Genomic DNA, 22,404 nt, shown 5'->3' on the forward strand with positions numbered 1-22,404 from the left:
TGGAGTTATTAAATTTATGATGTGTATTCGATCAAACGATTCAAAAAAATCGCATGTAATAGTTTGGTTTTATTTTCTTTTTTGATAATTAGGGTGTTCGGGATTTTCCAACCGATCCCCACAATTCACATGAATACCCTGCAAATCAAATGGGCAAGTCAATTCGGCCATAATTCGTGCAAGTGGTCAAGAGAAAATATTCTCTTACATAATTTCTAGAGTGATTTTTAACTTGGGATATCACTAAGGAAGTCACTCCCTTGAACCTCCATATCTACCCTTAGGTCTGTTTTTGGTATTAGGCATTCTTTGTAACAAAAAAAAAACCTAGATTTATTTTAAAATTTAAATTTGAATAGGGTCGGGTCTTTATCGAAATTTTCTAAAAACCCAAGAATGAAATTAAGGTATGAAGTCGTCCGAAAGTGAAATCGGGTTTTTGGATTAGTTTCGATTTTTGGCCTTCTACTTTCATTGTGCTCGGCAATAGGCCACCCCGTCCTTCTCTTTATCTGTCCTTTCTAATGGAAGCTTTCAACTATTATTATTATTATTTATTTTAAATTTTTGCTTCTTAAACAAAAGAAAAAGGATAAATATCATGTATAATCATTTTGTTTAATGTGAACTTTATTTAGTAAAAAAATAAATGTATACAATATAAAAGAAAAAACTAAGAGTTTTGACCTTTATTAGCGTTTTCCCAAAAATTAATGATATGGGTTAATTACGTCAAATGGGACTAAGTGCATATTTTCTCAATAAATAAGGTTAGGGTCATTTTCTTGAAAGTTAGATAATCTTTATATTGTTGCAAACATTATGACAAATAATGATAGATATACAATAATTAGAAGGTAGTATGTAAGATAATAGAAGGAAAATCTCACCAAGTCTTCTTTTTTATTTCAGTTATAGAGGATGTCCATAAGCCTAGTAGGTTAGTAAAAAGAGTACAAATAGTCTTAATGAATATCGAACCTAAAATATTATGGTTACTAGGCTTGAGCGTGCGTCATTGCGTTCATCCTCTTTGACCATCAGACCTTTCCTCTCCTATGTAGGCTTCTTTTATATATCTTAAATAGTCAAATTATGTCCTTAGATGGACAAGAAAGTGGTAGTATGTAGATGTTCTTAAATTATAACCTTTCCTCTTATTTTTTTCTATTTTATCTTTTAAAACTATTCAAAAATAAAATTTAATCAATCATTTTTTATATAATTTTTCGTTTAGTATTCTGTATCCCATGTATCAGTCATGACAAAGCCCCCGGTACTTGCCAAGAAATTAATACAATATTCTTGTCCATCGACATGCACTTTGCTGTTGGAAAGACGGGAGTGAGATTTTAGAATACGATTTTTTATCGTGTTATTGGTCATTGCAAAGCCACTTAGCCAAGAATTCCTTTTTCCTTTTCTTTTCTTTGAAAAGCAATACGCCCTATTTTCTTTTCCTATTTGCTTCTAAATCAACTTTACTAGGCAAGGTGCCTGCGATTCGTCACCGGTAAAAAAATTTCTTCAAATAATTTGTTAGAGAAATGTAATATTAAGAAATTATTATGTCTTATACTTGCATTGTTTTATATGATTATAATATCTTAAACCAATAAATTTGGAATGTTTATGGGTCTTTTCGTATGGATAACGGAAAAAATATTACTTGTAATTCAAAAGTATGTGTATAATGAGTATTATATAATTCCTTATGAACGATACAATATAGAAGAAGTCTATGTTTGTGAATGAAAATTTATATATATAAAAAAAAAAAAGAAGGCATGCCTATAACTCCTCAGAAAAGGGTAAAATAGATAGAGAAAAATAAAGTAACGTGCATTGTGTCAAATCATATGTGATCAAGAAAAAACATAGAAAAGCTTGTAGCCATCATTTTTACTTGGGAACATGGCGTTATATTAGAACTTGCATAAATTTATCTGGATAAGCATAAAAATGGAAGAACTTTCATATGATAAGCATAAATATATCTATATAAAAAAAGGCAAAAAATAATTTTGTAGAAATAATTGTTTAGAACGTAATGATCGAATCTTTTGACTTGATGAGTTAATCGGGTTACATTGCTACATTGTCAGGCCGAGTTTAAAAATTCTAGATGAGAAAGAAAATTAAAACAAAAGGCAAAGACATCTAAGAGAGGGAAATGATTTCCCACTCAGAATCTAAAATTTGAAAAAAAAAAAAAGATATTGTATATGTCCTAGTTTGTATATCTAGCATGAAATTTTTTTTAAAAAAAAATTTCTAAACAAAAGTCGGGGAAATTTTCTTTTTGGAAATAAGTGGTTCGACTATATGATAGGATTATTTGGTATAAAGGATTGACCGAATTATCTAATAACTTATTTGCATCGGGAAAAAAAAAGAGAGAAAGGTTGTACACCATATGCGTGAAAATTGTGATGTGATATTTACTTATGGATGCTAGAGGTTTGCATCCATAAGTTTGCTTCTAACCATAATAATTGGATCATTTGACGTGACCGATCAACCAAATTACACCATTAACTTGCTGGCCCAAATTTAAAACATTGGACCAAAGAAGAAAAATAAAACAAAAAAAGACATCCAGGAGAGGGAGAATGTTTCCTACTCACTATCTACTATTTGTGAATAAATGTTGCGTATATATATAGTAATTTTAATATGAAATTTCTTCTAATTTTTCATAATAAAAAAATTGGGGAAAATATGTTTTGAAAATAGGTGCTCTTATTGTAACGATCATTTGGCCTAACGGGTCAACCACATTGCCAAATATCTTATTCGGGTCGAACTTGAAAAAAAAAACAAAAAGAGAAAAAATGGAGAAATTTTAGAAAACTTGGAAGCAGTGTTATAAGAACTGGATCGGATCGGGCGGTTCAACCGGTCGGACTAGAAACTGGACCTATGTCCGGTCCGGTTAGCTTAAAAATCGAAAATGCACAAACAGACTTGTGAACCCAAAAAATCGAGCGGTTTTTAGATAAACCCATCAAACCCATTCGAACCGCTCGGCCGCATGGGTTCATAAATTTTAAAGGAAATCCCCCAACCCGGACCCGAAAATGAGCTTCTTCTTCATCCAGATGAAACCCTAGCCAGATTGACTAGCTTATGCTAGAGGCCGAGCCGAGCTTCATCTTCTCCTTCGAGCATTGCAAGATTGCAATAGGTTCGAGCTTCCTCTTCTCCTTCCGTCTTTTCTCGGCTTCTCCTCATCCAGATGCAGCAGAGCGACAACTTAGGAGCGAAATCCTTAACGGCAGGGGGACACCATCAACGATCAGGGGGAGAGGGGGTATAGAATCAGAAACCATTCTCCTAATCAGTTGAATCTGAGTACCGAACAAATCCCCAAGAAACTTAACAAAGTTTGCCGAAAAGGGTCGATAGACACGATCTAATTCTAGCACGCAAAGCTTCGAATTACAATGGCGAGGGGAAGAATTACCTAAGAGGAAGTTGAAAAAGAAGGAAGAAGTGAAGAATAGGAAGGATTCCTAGAAACCCGACTTTGCCAACTTCATCGCATAAGCCATTGTTCTCCCAAGCAAGAACAAAACTAGAGAGAGAGAGAGAGAGAGAGAGAGAGAGAGAACCACTGAAGCTTCACGTGCTACAGCTCTGTTGCTTAGAGTCACAGGAACGAACAAGGTGAGGGGTAAAAAGTAGGACTAATATAAGATTTCATGTCACTACAGCCCTTAAACTTCTAGGGAAGTCACAAATTGCCCCTCTGGGCTCTTTCTCAAAAAGAAAGGGGGCAGAAAGTGGAAACATACTAATTATTATCTAATATTTATTACTATTTTCTTGTATTTTATATTAATTTTTTAAAATAATAAATATTTATTTATTTTATAATTAAACATGCGGTCCGACGCATTGAACCCCCAGTTGGACCCATGAACCCATACATCGGCCGGTCCGATGTCCAGTCCGATTCTGATAACACTACTTGGAAGTTTAAAAAGTTAAAAAAAAAACCTATATTTTTTTGTAGAAAGGAGTGATGCAACTATAATGATTAAATCATATATCCTAACAAATCCATCAGATTTCATGATATATCTCATTCGAGTAGAATTTGAAAACATAGATAGGAACCAACGTGGGATGGTTCAAGCGGTTCGGCGCTTGTTCTGCTTAAGTAAGGTCTCGGGTTCGAGTTTTTGTGAATGTAGAAAATCCATGCCGGAGAGCTTTACCCCTTAGTGGGCCGACTCGGCTCGACTAGATTAGTTGAGGCCCAACTAAGCTTTCGAATACCATGATTCACACTTAAAAAGAAAAAAAAACCATATATAGGAAATTTAAATGGTTAAAAAAATAAAAAAAAAAAACTTATATTTTCTATAGAAATAAACAATCTAACTATAACGATTGAATCATATATCCTAACAAATCAATCATTAAGTGATATCTTATTCCGGTCAGATTTGAAGACATGAAAAAATAATCCAACTATAACGGTTAAATCATATGTTAGAACAAATCAATTAGATTATATGTTATCTTACTTGTATCGGATATCATAACGTTAAAAAAAGAAAAATTGGAAAATAATATATTATTATATATTTGTATCATTATTTCTAGTATTATTATATTACATTGTTTTTGTTAAACACCCATTATGTTGTGTTAAATACGAAATATTCAATTTTCCTAAAATCAAAAGCTAATTTCAACACTTTCAATTAGTTTCAAATACGATACCATAGTTTATTGAATAAAACTTTCAATGATTGGATAATACATGAAATATTGCTGCGTTTGGATTCAAAATAACATTTTAAAATCGGATTTTGATTTTGAAAAAAAATGGTATAAATGGAGTCCACTATTTGACTTTATATGAGTTATTTTATTTTGTTGTTGGTAGAATTAAGTTAAAGTTAAATTTTAAAATCACACTGGGAAACCAAACGAGCCAATGCTGCGTTTGAATTCAAAATAACATTTTAAAATCAAATTTTGATTTTGAAAAAGAGCGGTATAAATGGTTATGTATGGGCCCACTTTTTGATTTTGCATGAGTTATTTTGTTTTGTTATGGAAAAAAAGTGGTATAAATGAGACACGCCCTTTGACTTTGTATGAGTTATTTTGTGTTGGTAGAATTAAGTTAAAATTAAATTTTAAAATCACACTGGAAAACCAAATGAGCCATTACATATATATTTATATAAACTAGTGTAATAGCATGTGTGTTGCACGTGCCTCTACTATTATTATTATTATTATTATTATTAGGTTACATAGTATGAGCCCATATGAGCAAATAAAATTCTTTAAAATTTGTCCAGGCCATTCATATTACTGCTCCATGAACGAGGCTGTGAGTCAAGGAGAAGGTGAAGGCCTTCACATTGACACCGGCAGCCTCCAGGAAGTCTTCCTCTATGTCGGAATCCTTGAAATTTCTGGATCCTTGAAATTTCTGGAAGTCGATCTTGAAATCCTCGAGATATACATTCTTCCCTTTGATGCCATGAGATGGTCAGGTGAGTTGCAACACCCGCATGATGACATTTCAAAGTAGAGCGAAGCTGGCAATATATATAGTGAGGGATAAGATTTTGACGGCGTGCATTACGACTTTGTAAGCAGTGACATATAGTGTGGGCAAAAGAAGACATGGAGGCGAGGGGCAGGCTAAGGTTGGATGGGCTGGACATGCATGGAAGAGCAGATATCACTATGAGAATTGAATGATATATATATTATGAGGACACCTACTGTCACCAATCATACAAACATCTCCCTAAAACAGCTTGTGATTGTAGGGTCCAGCAGCCTCAATGGTGTTCTCTAATAGTCTCATCTACAGTGATTATCGAATATGGACCATCACTTTACATAAGACGTTCAATGTCGACCAAGAACAATCACTATTTGTCATTGATAATTGACTTCTATGTATAATAACCTCATCGTAGGTGGTCTTTAATGATAGTCTTGAAGTCAAATACCTTTATTGTATATATCAGTAAATCTAGTCAAGTATACCTTCTTTGAGCCCCAAAAAAAAAAAAAGTCAAATATACCTTCTACTTCAAATGAATATATAAGATCTATTGTATCGTATCTACTGTTCCAGTAATCTCAAGCATATTAATCAAAAAATAGTTCTCGTTAATTCACCTAAATAGATAAGAATAACAAGACTCAAGCATATTACTCAAATCCAGTATCTTAAAGCAAAATTAACAAATTGCTCAATGTACAAATTTCAGTTCAAAGTACTTCAAAGAAACCAAAATGAGTGAGTTTGAATAATTAGCCTACTTCCACCCACACTACTTTCATGGACATGTATATATATATGAAGCTATGACTTAAAGATATTCCTGGAATTAATTTTTTATTTAAAAATAAATAAATCTTCCAACTTGGATGGCATCATCGACTTGAATTGGCAACATCTCCGAGTGGTCCTAACATCTTCCAGCCCTCTAATTTGCACGCCCTAATAGGTCCCAACAAACGACAGCAATCGTTGTAAGCCGGCTGGAAGGAAGCAGCCGTTCAGAAAAATTCTGTTCAGAAAAATTCTGTTCAGAAAGCTCCTCGTTCTGCCCAGACCATAATAAACAACAGGCCATAGCAAATACACTTGCCCAATAAGACGGGGCAGCACGAGAACAACACCTCTAGAGAGGAAGTTGAAAGTAAGCCAGTCCAAGAGGGGAGGAGAGAAGAAAGAATCACGGAATACCTGCGGGACAATGGTCTCCCACATAGCTTACCCATAGACACAGTCCCGGAACACTTGAATGAAAGACTCCACCCCTGAACTGCAGCAGCTGCACAGGCAAGAGTGAGAAAAGTTCCACGAAGCATGAAGACTATTAGTGAGAAGTCAATTATGGGCCGCATCGCAATCCAAAGGAACTTTTGGATTCTATGAGGCCCTCCCCATCTCCATATATATGAGTTTCCAGATCAAGCCCTCATTATCCCAGAAGTCTTTAGCAAGAAGATTGTGCGGTGATGAAACCAAAAAAAATCCTGATGGATCTAAGGATCAGCAGATCTGGTCAGGCTGGTCGCATGGACTTGGAGGGTTAATGGCTGCGATTTGCAGAGACATGTGATGATAAATTAGATAACTGAACAGTGAACACCCACCAATTCCAGTAGAAGATGGGATCGAATGGGCCTGGGTTCTGTTTCTCTAGAAAAAAAAAAAAAAAGAAGAAGCTGGGATTGCAAAACCCACTCCTAAAGATGTCCCTGCAATACCTCATAATGGAAACATCATCACTCGAAGAATTTCTTCGACACCAATAATCCATAGAAATCGATTTGCTTCAATCACAACTCATGCTCCTTCAAGCAGCAGAGAAAAAGTGAAAATAAATAGTTAATAAAAAAAAGGAGAACAGAAAACTATTGACTATCAAAAATGAAATCGACCAAATGGGTATTAGCTACATTAATAAAATAATATGAAATATAGTTAAGCTCCTAATCTATCATCTTCAATCCATAGGGGAATACTATCTAAGTGAAAACAGCGGTGTTAATGCCAATTTAATTTTCTATTTGGGTCAAGCCCAACTGCCACTGCCAACTGATGGTATAAGTAATTGAATAAGATGAAAGCGATCAATTCTTAGGGCCTTAGCATAGATGGGCACTTATCCGATGAAAGATTCAATACCTTTATGGTCCTGATTCATGAAGTAAGACCATTTAAAATAAAGCTGATCTTGACCAAAGATAAGCATGTAATGGGCCCATGATGCATCTTGTGAAAGTTTCTGATTCATACAAGGCAATAATAAAATTAGAAGTTCGATCAAACATTGGCTGAAGCAAGTGTAGAAGAAACTTAAAAGACAATAGCTTACAGATTTTATGCAGACCCATGATCATTATTATCAGCACTCCAGTAAATAGAATAATCCAAAAGTACAGCCACAAATGTGCAGTTTATTAGCTAAACTAAGGTATCCAGCTGGAATAAAGTGGCCTTGTCTTCTCATAATCAACACTCATTGATGGCGCCCTCTCCTTGGGTGCATCACCACAGTGATCAACTTTAGTTGAAAACCCAGAATAAATCCTTATAAATGATGGGTAAAATCGTATAGGATATTGACGTCATTGCAGAGTACCTCATGCCATAAGATTTCTTAAGCCTTATATTAGCTGGTGAATTATTTGCCAGAGCCCCATTAATAATGAAAACAAGCAGAACAGAGTTCATTTCCTTAGCCTAGTTGGGCTGTTGGTGATGATGTAATATGTAATAAAAATGGTTTTACTGCCATTGAAACAAGTATAGGTGAGGATAAAGGAATACCTTGCTATCGAATGGCATCAACAAGATCCCATTTTTTTGCACAGCATTTCTTGATCCTTATGTCAATGAGGAAGAGATACATAAGTTGCCCAGGCTATCATGAAATCACAGAAAATGATGCCATGAAAATATTAATATTACCAATTAATAGGTGGATTGCAGATCCAAAAGAATGGCCAAATGCAAAAAGTTGGAAGGATCGTGTATGTAACTGTGCAGTAAGTCGGTACAGTTTCCTTTTGTTTCTTTTCTGAAGTGATAGATTACACAATCACTTTTAGAATTTCAACAGGGCAACTCATGTCTCCTGTAGAAACCGAAAACACCGATAAAAATTGAAGTGACACTTCATCTCCAATAAAGAAGTGATCAAAACCATGGGGCTACGGTTTCAATATCAAGACAATACTCCCGTATCATAACAAAAAGTTACAATGATGCTTTTTTCCCGTAAGTGAATGGACTCCATCACAGTCCACCGGCTAATAAACATGTATATAGGCAAGAACGAACACGACCATTCGTAAGAACTCCGAACTTGCAAATAAAGCAAAAGTATCCCGAGCTTACCTATTTGGTGCAAAATTCGATCAACCGGCGCTGAAAAGAATGGGATGACTGTGATAGGCATTTGATCAAGCAGCTTCAGGGCGGGAAAAATGGAGCAGTTTGGAGATAGACATGGAGGAGAGTCTGAACGTGTGTGAAGCAATATAAAAAGGCACGATTCGCGGGACCACTCCGTGGACAGGGACGATGGGGAATCGGTGAAAAGACACGTATAGGTTAGCGGGTACACGCACGGTGGTTGGGTAGGTAGAAGCAGCCAACCTCAGCACTGTGGCGTTGAAGGGTAGGCGTGGGTTGGGCCAAGAGGAGGCCGGTGGCGAAGGCGGCTGCACGAGGATCATAGGCGGAGTGTCTGGTCGGAGAAGCCAGAAGCGGAGAAAGTAATGGATGGGGGAAGTATAAATACAAGGCGTGAAGGAAATTGTCGGGCTGAAGGGATGGCAGTGGACGGAGGAAGTCCGACGAATGAGATTGATGGCAAGTGGAAGGAAGCAATGGGAAACAACATTGGTGAAAGTGGCGGGGAGAAGAGCAACGACAGTTAAAAGAAGCAGTGAAGAAGACAGAGCAGGGAAAGAGTCGCTCGAGGAACAGCGGCGACGAGACAATGGATGGGCCACCCGTGACTGTAGGATGAGGCGGGAATGAGGTTTGGCGGCAGTGCAACTGCAAGCAGTGAGAGGCACTGGCGTGACTGGCGGGCGGGAGCCTTGTTTTATTATCTGCTGAATCGAGGCGTCTCGTCTCGTGATTGCCGAAACGGCATCAAACCAGTGAAGGGTTAAGAGTTGAGGGGCAGGGATATTTTCGGAATATTAAAAGTATTGAAAACATCTCACCCCTTTTACTTGAATACTAAAAATATTACAAATTTGTATTTTTAAGTATTGGGGTGGAAATCTATATAAAGAAATTTAATTTCTTAGTTATACTTTATATATTGAGAGGTGGAAGTGGAAGGATTTAATTAAAGAAAATAAGTTAGGAAAAGGAAAGAGAGAAGAAAGAAACCGTGTAAATACTATTAAGTATATTATATACATTTATATCATTATTTTCTGAATTACGATGCTATTCGAAACATCTATGTTACTGTATAAAATACCAAATGTAAATATATGGAATCAAAATTTACTTTGACAATATTAGTCCAAAATATATGAATACTTGAGTTCACCAATAAATTTATTGAAATTAATTGATTTTATAATATATGAATACTTGAGTTCACCAATAAATTTAAGGATTAATTAGCAGAGATCTTATAAATTTATTACTTATAATGTTATGAGAAAATATATGTGAGAGAAGGATTGAATGATAATAAATTTTGCCTAAAAGAAGAAAAAATAGAAGAAAGAATTGCAGGATCTGTTAGAGCTCGAGACACTATAATTGAAAATATAAGACTCTAATAGTACCAAATTCATTATTTCATTCTCTACTAGTTTTATTATAAACAAAAGCTATGCATAATATTGTATTGAGGAATACAAATATGCATGTGAGTGTCAAAATGATGGTCAACTATACTTTTACATGATATGGATGTTTAGTTAAATTTTAATGTAACTAAGACGTATTAACTTTGAAATTCTTTTGGATGATGTGAGAAGAAATCAAAAGAATGGACAAAAATGAAAAACATTTAAAGTTTACTGGAAAAATGTTAAAAGAGCAAAAGAAAAGGGTAAAAATATATTTTTTTAAAAAAGGAAAATAAAGGACAAGTGTCGTCATTTCCTTGCAATGAACAGTAAACAATAGCTTTTAGTATATTTAATAAAGATTCCAAGAACCTCCCACAAGCTGGGGGCCGATCTCCAGGTAAGATTCCTAAAAAATTCAACAGATGTATATATTATGATTTACAAATATTTTCTTAATTTGATTATTTTGGTTCCCTCAGATGCACCAATAGATATGGTGTACAATGCAATTTTGATCCCATGTTCTTTGAAATGTGAAAAAAGAATTACGGGTCAAATATAAAAACTTTCGCTCAATTTATTAATTTGGGCAGGAGATAAAGGCTTGATCAGATCAAGTTTTAAAATTTTAAATAGACAAAAGTGAGGGAAAAAGAGAGAGAGCGACATCAAAAAGGAAAAATAAATTATAAATTTGCAACATGAGAGTATACATGTTAAATATGAACCACGGTGTTTAGTGGCATCGACACTCTAACCCGCTTAAGAATCACGATCTCGCTTAAGAATCACGAGATCTTGAGTTCAATTCAAACTCCCAATGAATGGCATACCCCGGAGTGAAATGAAGGAAAAGATATTAAAAGGATGACAATCTCATAATGGTGTCATAATGGTAAAGAATGAGGACAGTAAAGCTTCCATCCATTACAGAAATTACTAACTATAAAATCTCGAGGACAGTGAAGCTTCTGAATGAATAAAAAAGAATAAAAATAAATGATTAATTACCTAAAAAATTACAAACTTTTCACATTTTTCTAATTCTAAAATGAACTTTTTATCTTAACTTAAAAATACACGAACTATCTATTTAATTTCAATTTTAGCATGTCATCAACTTTTTCGTTAATTTGGATGGAAATTGCAAACGTGTGATTCCGATGGCACGTGACACTTAATGATAGGACGAACATGACCCATCAGATTTTTTAATAAAAATTTTCCAAAATTTTTTTAAAAAAATTTTAAAAGGAAATTTGAAAAGGGGACTTGAGGACGGTGGCTGGTGGTAGGGGTCTTGATTCAGGTCACCACCTGCCCTATTGGGGTTTCCAATGACCACATAGGCCACTAGCAACCCAAATTGGGGGGAGGGGGTGGTGGTCGGAATAAGGAGAACCCAAAATTGGGTGTTCTCTCGATTCTAGCTGGTGGGGACTCGTTCGAGCCCATCACCCCCCGATCGGGGGATCAGTGCACAGGTCCGTATAATACTAATGCCTTACAAAATTGTGATTGCTCCTCGTAACCATAAGGGTTGATTTGTGCCCCCTCTTCGGTCACTTTCTTTGCATTATGGTTAAGCCAATACAAGATTTCTTCACGCTAGGCTTTGGAGGTGGTGGGTCTTTCTCCTTATGCTCAGCTCAAAAGTTCCTAATATTTCTCCGGTGTGAATGCGATTTAGGCAAGAACATTCTATGGCAATCGAACCAAGTGCACTTACAACCATTCCTGAGGTGGGACGCTTTGCTATAACGCATGCAATGAAGGCAAACCAATTTCCTTTGGGTTACCCAACCAGACAACATTCCGCAAGTCAAAAAATCATTTATGGTCCACATCAAAGATGCCCTTATGAAGTTTTACTTTGTCAAAGCATCATAAATAACCATCACAACGTTCCACGGTTGCTTCAACTCATCGATTAATGACTGCAAGTAAACATTTATCATTGTCTTTGGATTTTTGGGACCTGGGATGATACATGTCAATAGCATATATTTCGCCGTCATACACATCTCCGGGGGCAATTGTACGGAGTCATAATAACAGGCCAATAGGAGTACGACTCTTTCCCTCTAACAAATAGGGTGAATCCGTCCACACACAAACCAAGTTAAACATTACAAGGCTCCCGCGCAAAATTTGTGCACGACGTTAAAATCCTCCCGAGCTTTTCCATCAAACGGATGACACATAATATTTTCTAGTCGATTCTCGTAGTGCCATCTCATTTTTGACACTAACCTCGTTGGAGTATACAATCTTTGCAATCTCGGAATGAGAAGCAGATAGTGCATTTTTTTCCTCGCTACCTCCTTTGGATTACCGAGCTTGTCTGAATGTTGTTTGTATCTAGTCTACCCACACAACAACTTAAATCAGAATCATCCTTGTAATACAACATCCAAACCTTCGGGCAACAATCATTTTTTACTAAGCTCAGACCAAGAGATGACAATAATTTCTTTGCCTCATAGAAATTCTTAGGGACATTATTCATCTCCGGAGTTAGCTCATTGGGTAGTAAGCGAAGAAGGTCATCCACGCCGCCCTAAATCAGTACTCGCTTTGCATTTTAAATATATGTATCGATTTTCGAGCATACCTCAAGCTCAATATAGGAGAACGCTCCCAAATGCAATCCACAAACCTACAATATTTTAAGTTTAATTTGTTAATTAATTCTCAAATATTTGCAATTAGAATTCTCGTTGGGAAACGGTCGCTGGTTGCTGTGTGGGGCAGAGGGGCGGTAGCTCGCGGTGGCGGCGTGTGCAGCAGGGCAGGGGCAGCAGCTCGCGACAGCGGAGGCAGAGGCCGGGCCATAGGTGGCGGTGGCGTGTACTTCGCAGTGGGGGCAGGGGCAGCTCGCAGCAGCGCGGCAGAAGGACAGCAACCCGCGCAAGAGGGGCCGGCAGTAGGTCGCGGCAGCGATGTGCAGTGGCCAGGCAGAGGGCCGAAAGCCGCCCGGTGACCCGACAGCAGAGCTAAGGCCCTCGGAGGGCTGCGCTGACGACAGCAGGGGGAAGGATGGAGGCAGACCGTGTCGATCAGAGGAGGCGGTGCTGCATGCACGGTGGGAGAAGCATAGAGAGAGAGGGAGAAGCTTAGAGAAGCCGAGGAAGAAGACAACAGACGATAATGTGTCCCGAGTAGAGGGCAGCCGGCCAACGGTCAAAGGTTGACCAAGTTAAATTTTTTATTTTTAAAAGTTAGCGAGGGATTGGCCCTTGCTAATCCCCCGCTAACGGAACATTTTTTTTTAATTATTCGAGGATTAGATAGGGGAATTAGTGAGGGATCTTGTCCCTCACTATTCCGCCGGAAAATTTAGCAAGGGCCAGAATCCCTCGCTAAGTCCCCTCGCTAAAGCCTGCATTTTTAGTAGTGTTAATGGATAATGAATTTCATGGAAATTAGATGACCTCATAATCTTATTTAGTAAAAGTTGCTCAATGCCAGTATTAAATCTACCATGGGATACGAATAGTCCATGTTTTCTTTAATCTAATGAAGCGTAGAACCCTAAACCAGACGAGTGCTGATACGTGAGATTTTACTTCATCGCAATTTAGGATTTAATTATCAAGAGTTGGTAGATGTATATATATGCGAGGGAACTTATGTAGAGAACATTTTCGGTGCCCATATCTTAAAACATGTATTTGCCGATGGCATTCATGCTTATTATTGTCTGTAGGTGGTGGAAAAAGTGATCTGGACCATCACGCGAGAGGTACCGGCGGCTGGACTGGTGAAAGGAAGGGAGGGATTGGTGGACGGGCTGCTGGCGGCTGAGGTGCTGGAGGCAAAGGTCCAGGAGCCGGAGATGATGAGCATTCTTCTAGGCAGTCGAGGATTGTGCTGGTGCATTGCTGAGCGCAAAGGAAAGGGTCTGGAATGGGGCCTTGGGTTGCTATGCAGTCAACCAAGCACTGCAGAGGAGCTTGGACCAGGCACTGGAATCCACACTCGACCAAGCCGCTCCCACAATTCGTGAAACACATTGGTAGCCCGTAGGGGCTGACTCTAATGCGCTCGTAAAACACATGCACCGAGGATGAGCCCGTCAGGAACAGCGCCAGAAGTACCACACGCAGGACTTGTCTTGCAATGGTCGGATCCATGACCAAGCTACTCATGCGGCAGCTGGCTAGATATATATTGCCTGGTATATGTTTTTGTTGTATGTTGGTGTTGCTAACTTGCTTAGGAGTAAGGACCTACGCATACCGAAGTGAAGGATGCAGCAATTTTATAAGTTCTGATGAGAGTGACATGATGATCTAGCCGGAGAGTTAACCGTTTGAAAAAGATAAAAAAAAAAAAACTGTTTTTGCTGTTATCTATATGGTTTTTTAGTAAGATCACGAAGTGTTTTCAATTCATTGAATACAAATAATTTCTGTTCAAGTATCGGCTCAACCCTAGCCTGCACCAGGCACGTTTACATCTTCTAGTGAGTTTGGAAACTCGGTATTGCAGTAAAAATCCATTTGCGAAAATTTCTATCTGCGGTGATCAAAGTAGTCCTGGTTATTTTTTATTTTTATTTTTTAATTTTGGTTCTTTTCTTAAACCATGAAGGATGTGTGATTTGAGCTGAAATAGCGTCTATAACAACGCAACTGGAGGACCAGTGAATATGTCTTTCATGAGTTCCTTAAAAGTGCTCTATTTTACGGAACTTACAATTGCCATGTATGTGTTGCTCTTGCTATTACTAAACTTATAAGATGTGAATTGTTATGAATATAAATCCTCCATACATTCGCGTTTGGCTCACGTAATTTGCGCAAAATTAATGCAATTTACCTGATATAAGTAATTTATTCAAACAGGAGATAGTTCACTCCAAGTAGTATTCTCAACATCTAATTATCTTACTCGGCTCTAAGTAATTTATTCTAAATGTGAGTGATTTATGTTCAGATAATTTAGTTTTCAAAGAATGGCACGCACAATGATATCCAAGATGATTGAACCACAAACTTTCTAGTTTACTGTATATGTCATGCTTTGATTTCATGGAAGAATCACCGATGAGCATCACGAGATAATTAATCACCAAAGATTTCTAACGTTATAAATTGAATGTTCTAAGGGAAGGTTCAATACAGTGATGCTCGCTATTGACTCCTTGTAAGTAAACTTAAATATAGGGATGCTTGACTATAGTCGTGTTTCCATTATAATAGAATTTCTCCTCATACGCCTCCTTAATTATACATTTCTTTCGAAGTTATTGGGTCCTTTTCCTCACTTAAGAATCTCCTCCCATCCTTCCCTCCGTCACGAAGAGTACTGGGATTGGTTCACTTCCGATTTCATGATCCAATTAAACGCTACATGTTTACTTTTAAGACCATAATGGAAGTACGGTAAAATTGTTTATAAACTGAATGCTGTTATACAAAGGATTCTTACACAAACTCCACAAATTCCAATATGTGCACAGAATAGAATTATATTTATTTGTAGTGACTTATAAGCGATTGGGCTCATGTCCAACCCAAAAGCTTGTGCTGAGAAGTTATAATACATAATATCTTATAAATCCATTAGAATCTTATAATTTTTCTATTTGGAATCTAAAACATACCACTATAGAGAAACCAATTGATGTGGTTAAACCAAGATGCTCTAGATTCAATCCTTGTTTGAGTAACTTTCAGTACCCTCTAAAAAACAAAGAAAAAAAATTATGATCTTGTCGATTTTTATCCTACCCTTCCTTGTTTTGACAAGTTTGAAGAATTTTTCGTATTACCCTCCAATTAATTGTTAAAAAATTATAAAGAAACTTTTTAATTGAATGGATTAATTTACATTAGTTTGTAAATTTTTGGAAAAAAAACTAATATGAAAATAATAATAATAATAATAATAATAATAATAATTTTGAGGAGAGAAAAGACTACAGAAGGAGAGGAAGAAAGGACCGATGGGGTCCAAAAATTGCCACCACCTTCCTGACAAGCTCACGAGTAGTTTAAAGAATTACTTTCGACCTTGGCAATAGCAGAGGTGGCAGAGGTTGGGCCACCACCAATCGATGTTTATCTCTTATCAAGACGAGAAAGGAGGAAGAGAGAGCAATGGGAGCTTTTTCCCTTATGCCGTGTCCGTGGATCCACCGTCAACGCATAATCAAAATATTTGTATAAATTGCAAAAGAAAAATAAAATTTCACACATCTCATATTAAGATTGAAGTTGTAATTTCGCACGGGCCAATATTACTAGATAGACGTCGGGAGGCATCATGAATTAAGGTTGGACTTTTTTCGGTAGATTTTCTTTTTGATAACTCACAAGGAATATTAATTATAAAGAGGTCTTACATGATACGAGAAGAAAATTGGGGGTCTCGGTCACAATAATTAAGAGAAGCATAAAAAAAAAAAGAATAACACACTACATACAGCGAAAACGGGTTTTCCCCATTTTTTTTCCTTGGCCCACGCGAAAAACGTCCGGAAAAATCTTCCCGACATTTGTCCCAATGTTTCAAATAATGTTGACCTTGACACCATTGCCAGAGAGTTCCCGATATTTTTTGGAAAACGTCGGGAAAAACCATCATAGGCCGACATTTGGGAAACGTTGGCTAAAGACCAAGCCTAGGCCAACGTCTCAAACATTGGAAAAAATTGAGCATAGGCCGACATTTATTGCGTTGGCCAAAATCATGCCTGAGCCATCATTTATTGTGCTAGCTTAAACCATGCCCAAGCTGACCTTTACTGTGTTGGCAAAGATCATGCCTAGGCCGACTAGAAAAACGTCAGCATAAGCATTTTATTATTAAAAAAAGAGGCCTGAGCCCACATTTTAAGCGTAGGCTGAGGTCAATTTAATTAAAAAAATAGATAATATATTGTCAATATATCGTCAAGTTGTTGTCAATGGTAGGCCCAGCTTACCATTGATAACAAGATATCAATTTATTGACAATTTGTTATCAAACTCTAGAAATCACTCAGCAACTTGATGAGCTCCTCAAGCCTAAATCTGTTCTTTATGTTGTCGCTCGCAACATCCTAGTAAGCTCTGCCACTTGAATAAACCATGAATCCGTAATCAACATGTCTCAATCGATAAAGAGCACTGGAAAAGGAAACGGAAAAATTGACTAACATAGCAAAAATCATTGCTTTGCCTCAGATCTCTCATCCTCTTATTTCTCTTTCTCATTTGTTTTTGCTTATCTTTTCGACCTCAGATGTCGACCTCCCTTCCCTTCCCTCAAATCCGCAACCAATCAAGCGAAGTTGGTCATACTCCATAACAAGCTCTTGGGCTCTTCGGCGAGCTTCATTGGCCCTCATGACAAGATGGGTATTGAAGCATGAAGATTGAGCTCAAAGGAAACTAAAATCTAGATCCATTATAGGGGAAAGGAGATGAAAGAGAGAGATTGCAGACTCGAGCTAAGGTTATGACGATGACAGTGAGGAGCTTGGGATTCGGACACACATTTTGTAGGCATAACGGGGACAAGGAGATGATGATGAAGATGATAATATTGGAAGATGTAGAGGCAAAGGATTTTTATGAGGAAAAGATGGGGCGAAGATGAAGATGAAAAGAAAAGGATGAGGAGAAGGAGGATGCTAGTAACGAGAGAGAAATGGAGATGGAGATGGAGGAAGAATTTTATGAGGAAGATATATATATAAATGAAACAGGGGGATGGGGAGATGATTTTTTTGGGTTTTATTTTTCCCCAAGGGAAGGGTCGACGTTTTTTAAGAGTCGGCTTAAACATTTTAGCCGATGTTTCAAGGAAAGGTCGGCTCAATCAACCTTGTGCCAATACTGTAAAGGTCAACCCATGCCAATCTTAAGTGACAATGTGTTGTTCTATAAGGAACCAGTTGCAACAAGTTGTTATAAAATGACAACGTGTTGTCCCCTCTATTATGATGCTTGAACACTAGTTGTAACAAATTATCATAAGGTAACGACTTGTTGTCCTCAACCATTATGACACACTACACCTTATAATATAATGTTATAATTTTTGATGTACCCTATGTTTGATTCTATTAACATATAACAATAACTAATACTCGTAGTTGAATTTATGATAGTTATAAGTAACTAATTCGATAGGTTTAAGTACCTTTCATAACCCTATATAGTTATTTGTTTCTAGGGAGTATAAGAATACCTCCTTACAATTGCTAAGTTGATCTCTTGCTATATATAGTCATGCTCGTCATGGATGTTTTCTTTTGATTAGCTTCACACTTTTTATATTCATGTGAAACAATTATTTTCTTTCACACAAACATAAAAGAGCACCGATGATGTTGAGTAATGTCTTGAATTATCTAAGTAAAAGCAGACATGTGCCAAATTTTCATATGAAAATTGGAGAAACTAATTACCAATGCTAGAAAATTCATTGTTATTCTAAAACATTACACAACATTTTATTTCTTCGTGAAATTAAGTAAACCATTCTTTTGATAAAATATCACCATGAGTTTGCACAATAATGCCTTATTGACCGAGCCTCTTTAAATTTGTACGTGATCTTACTATGGGATCAAACCCAAAGATTTTCCTTAATATATCCTCACATTTTAAGAACTAACTTGATCGGGCCTCTCAGAGTTCATAGTCCAACGATTGAAGACGTGTTTCCCGTAAAGGGCTCAAAGCCATATAAGTTCCTCAATAGAGCATATACAAAACTTCTTAGCAAAATTATTCGTAAAATCCATCTTTTGATAAAGAACCACCGCATATTTGGATCGAACGACAACACATAGCAATAAGCCATTCTCTTTTCAATTTGATACAACTATTGAAGGCCATTGTAAATTTAATCTCGAAAGATTTATTTCATCAACGTCATCAGTCATGCTTTCTATGACAATAGATCATCACAAGGAGACAATAGGTTTCCTCGTTTATTATGAGCCATCAACGCCGGAGACAACAGATTACCCTAAAGTGACAATGCGTTGCCTCTCATACTTTTACACTCTAACAACACATTTGATAACATCCAGTGGAAAAATGACAAACTGTTAATAAAATTTTTGAAATTTTCAGCCAGACACGAAAGTTCCCTTCAGCCTTTGAATTTTTTAAAATATACATAAGACAAGAGCCGACGTTTTAGCCTGACGTTTTTGAAAAGATTGGTGAAACATGCATATGGCGATGCTTTAGCTCGACGTTTTTTCAAAAGGTTGGGAAAAGTATGCATACGGCGCTTCAGCTCAACATTTTTCAAAACGTCGCCTAAAATGGATCTATGCCAACGTTTACTAAAGAGTTGTGAAGAACCCTTGTGGGCCGATTTATTCCGACGCTTTGCAAGGCGTTGGGACAAAAACGTTGACTAAAGCTAACTTTGCTATAGTGATAAGAGCTGAAGTTAAGAATATTGAGCCAGCCGGATTATTCAGTTCGCTTCAATGACCGCCACTGGATCAGCCCCATCAATATGGCCTGATCGATCCGCAGTCACCAACCTCAGTTATTTCAAGGCTAGCCAAGATCAATCCTGCCCCATCTCGATCTGCTGCGCACAACCCATGATCAGGGAGGGTGTGAAATTGCAACTATATATCCATGCCAGTTTCAATGGTTGTTATTGCTCAATGTCACGTCTAACATTCTACATATTTTTCAGTACTAGACGAGCAATTGACATTAACTCAATGACTAACCATGTAGCCCGCATATGATATATAAAATTCTATATATATATATATATATATATATATATCAATGCGAACACCAGTAGAAAAGAAACTAATTGATAAGGCCAACTTGTTGAGGCAACATGGTTGTATATATATTTATATATATAGATCGGCATATGAGATATATATATATATATATATATGTATGTATGTATATCAAAGACTTAGTTGCAAGTTTCATTTTGGCAATAAGATATAGATACATTTGACAATGATTTATTAATTATTTGATTCCTACAGAGGGGAAACATGAAAGTCGTTATTCGATGATCTAGTGTAAAGCATGCGTTGGCCGGCCATGCGTAGAACTGATCGTGCTATGTAGCCGGGGGTGGTGGCAAAAGTCGTGTCCGAGATCACATGGGCGGGATAGGAGGGTGGAACGGTGAGAAGACTGGGGGTAATGGCGCCGGCATCGGTTGCGTACGATCAGATGGAGATGAGGCACAGTCTTCCAAACAGTCAAATATTTGGTCGGCGCATTGTGTAATGCACTGGGTAGGGTCAAGGAGGGCACCTGGATTCAAGAAACACCCGGCCACGCACTTCAGGGGAGCTTCAAGGAAGCACTGGAGGCCACAGTCGATCAATCCGGCCTCGCAGTTCACTAGGCAACCCGAATAGGTCCCGCTCTTAATACGCTTAGCCAGTTCATGGTGCGAGGGGAGAGCCAGTTCGTGGGCTGAGGACTGGGCCACTAGGAACAGCGTGAGGAGCATTACACGCACGCCTTGCCTGGCAGTGGTCGGACCCATGGTTGCGCTAGATCGACCTGATCGTGATATCTATCGCTCCAGTAGTAGTACTATTGCTCAGTAACTAAGAGAGCCACTGAGGGGTAAGGTTTTATAAGTGCCGACAGGGGCATCTGTTGGAATGATGCGTTTGGAACTCTTTTATCGACCATGAAGGAAGTGTGAATTTAAGCTAAGTAGCGTTTAGAACTACTTGATGAATATGTATTGGGTGATTTGCGAATTGCAATGCTTAATTATATACGCAAAAAAAAAAAGAAGATTAAACTTCCATGACGGGCTCCTTTCTGAATATTCACAAAGGTTGTATATAAATAATAATAAGAATCATGTTATTTAAAAATAAACTTATTATTTTTAATATAATAAAACATCGATTAAATAATGAGAATCTTATTTTTACATTATTTTATAAAAAAAAATATGAGCTTGAATACAATTACAAGATTCTCATTAAATAACAAATCATTTTAGAAATAGTAAGAGCCTATTATTTTTTGAAGCATTTTATAAAATTGCGTCTTAAGGATGTTTTGGAACTCAAATGACTATGAGGAAAAGGGATATATGTACTTCATCTACCTAATTATCACGGCTTGCATGAATGTTCTGCAAGTTCATGAGACGGATAAATCCATTCATATAATTAAACTGCACTGCGGCATTGAAAGTGAATCACTTTGGCAAAATATATGGAATATGACTTTTACTTTCAAGGGCATCTTATACTGCAATTACCAATATTAGCATGTCTTACTAGATTCTATAACTTCAATATTCACAACTACTTTCGAGCAAATAAGCAATGCAACTCATTTTCATCGAATTGATGTTTCAATTGAGGTCAATCGATTGATGAACCAACTCTTTTAATATCCTATACACCTAAGATTTGTACAATTTTTTAAACATGGTTTTTGGGAAGAAAACAATTAAAACCCAGGTGGAGCTTCGGCGGCTGGAAAAACTAGCTATATGTTGCCTTTAGCAACCACCAGATAAAAATTAAGATCAAGCTATAGCCTCCATCTATTGAGTGTTAAATAATCAAATCAGGTCGTATCTATTAAGATTAACCGATATTCAATGAATCGAGGTTTGAGACGTCAATCAGTCGAGTTAATCCCCCTCGTCTTTGATGTCACCGAGGAAATTGAGTGAGGCAGTAATTTGGAACGTGCCAAGAAAGATTGAAGACCTTCAGGTGGGCACTTTCCCTAAAGAAGAATTCAAATATGCAGGTCCAAAGGATGGAATGAATTATGTCCAAACAAAGGTGGGGACGGAGAAAAGCATATAAGTATCTGAGTTGTGCCTTCGGACAACATTGTTAATTTCCGTAGTAATAATAAGATACTACCTTACGCCCGGTGCATGTGCACCCAAAGTAACGTTAGTGAGGCAGTAATTTGGAACGTGCCAAGAAAGATTGAAGACCTTCAGGTGGGCACTTTCCCTAAAGAAGAATTCAAATATGCAGGTCCAAAGGATGGAATAAATTATGTCCAAACAAAGGTGGGGACGGATAAAAGCATATAAGGGGCCGTTTGGATTCAGAGTTAAAGTGATTTTGATTTTGATTTT

General features: G+C 37.2%; 1 protein-coding gene and 1 long non-coding RNA gene across 12 annotated transcripts; one reads left to right on the forward strand and one right to left on the reverse strand.

Moving 5' to 3' along the window:
• Positions 1-6,136: 6,136 nt before the first annotated feature.
• On the reverse strand, positions 6,137-9,718 carry LOC116194166. 11 transcript variants are annotated; one of them, XR_004154367.1, is made up of 4 exons: positions 8,900-9,716; positions 7,685-8,423; positions 7,264-7,350; positions 6,137-7,092 (listed from the first exon to the last, which is right to left on the reverse strand). It is a non-coding gene; the product is annotated as an uncharacterized LOC116194166 (long non-coding RNA). The 11 variants fall into 11 exon arrangements; XR_004154370.1 differs by adding an exon at positions 8,471-8,681 and having other exon boundaries at positions 6,137-7,784; positions 8,330-8,385; positions 8,900-9,715; XR_004154363.1 differs by having other exon boundaries at positions 6,137-7,350; positions 7,685-7,784; positions 8,330-8,423; positions 8,900-9,710.
• A 3,250-nt stretch (positions 9,719-12,968) lies between these two features.
• LOC116197328 lies at positions 12,969-14,636 on the forward strand. Its single transcript, XM_031527437.1, has 2 exons — positions 12,969-13,518; positions 14,039-14,636. Exons 1-2 carry the CDS (start codon positions 13,272-13,274, stop codon positions 14,134-14,136), a joined length of 345 nt encoding a protein of 114 aa, XP_031383297.1. The 5' UTR covers positions 12,969-13,271; the 3' UTR covers positions 14,137-14,636.
• The last annotated feature ends 7,768 nt before the right edge of the window (positions 14,637-22,404 follow it).

Source organism: Punica granatum, chromosome 2 (genome assembly GCF_007655135.1).
Source record: "Punica granatum isolate Tunisia-2019 chromosome 2, ASM765513v2, whole genome shotgun sequence".
Classification (NCBI taxonomy): Eukaryota; Viridiplantae; Streptophyta; class Magnoliopsida; order Myrtales; family Lythraceae; genus Punica; species Punica granatum.

Bases quoted from the DNA above. Each gene is read 5' to 3' on its own strand.
- LOC116197328 (XM_031527437.1), top strand. From the start codon at position 13,272: ATGTGCAGTGGCCAGGCAGAGGGCCGAAAGCCGCCCGGTGACCCGACA. The intron at 13,519-14,038 runs GTTGACCAAGTT...TATTGTCTGTAG, and splicing joins CAGCCGGCCAACGGTCAAAG to GTGGTGGAAAAAGTGATCTG.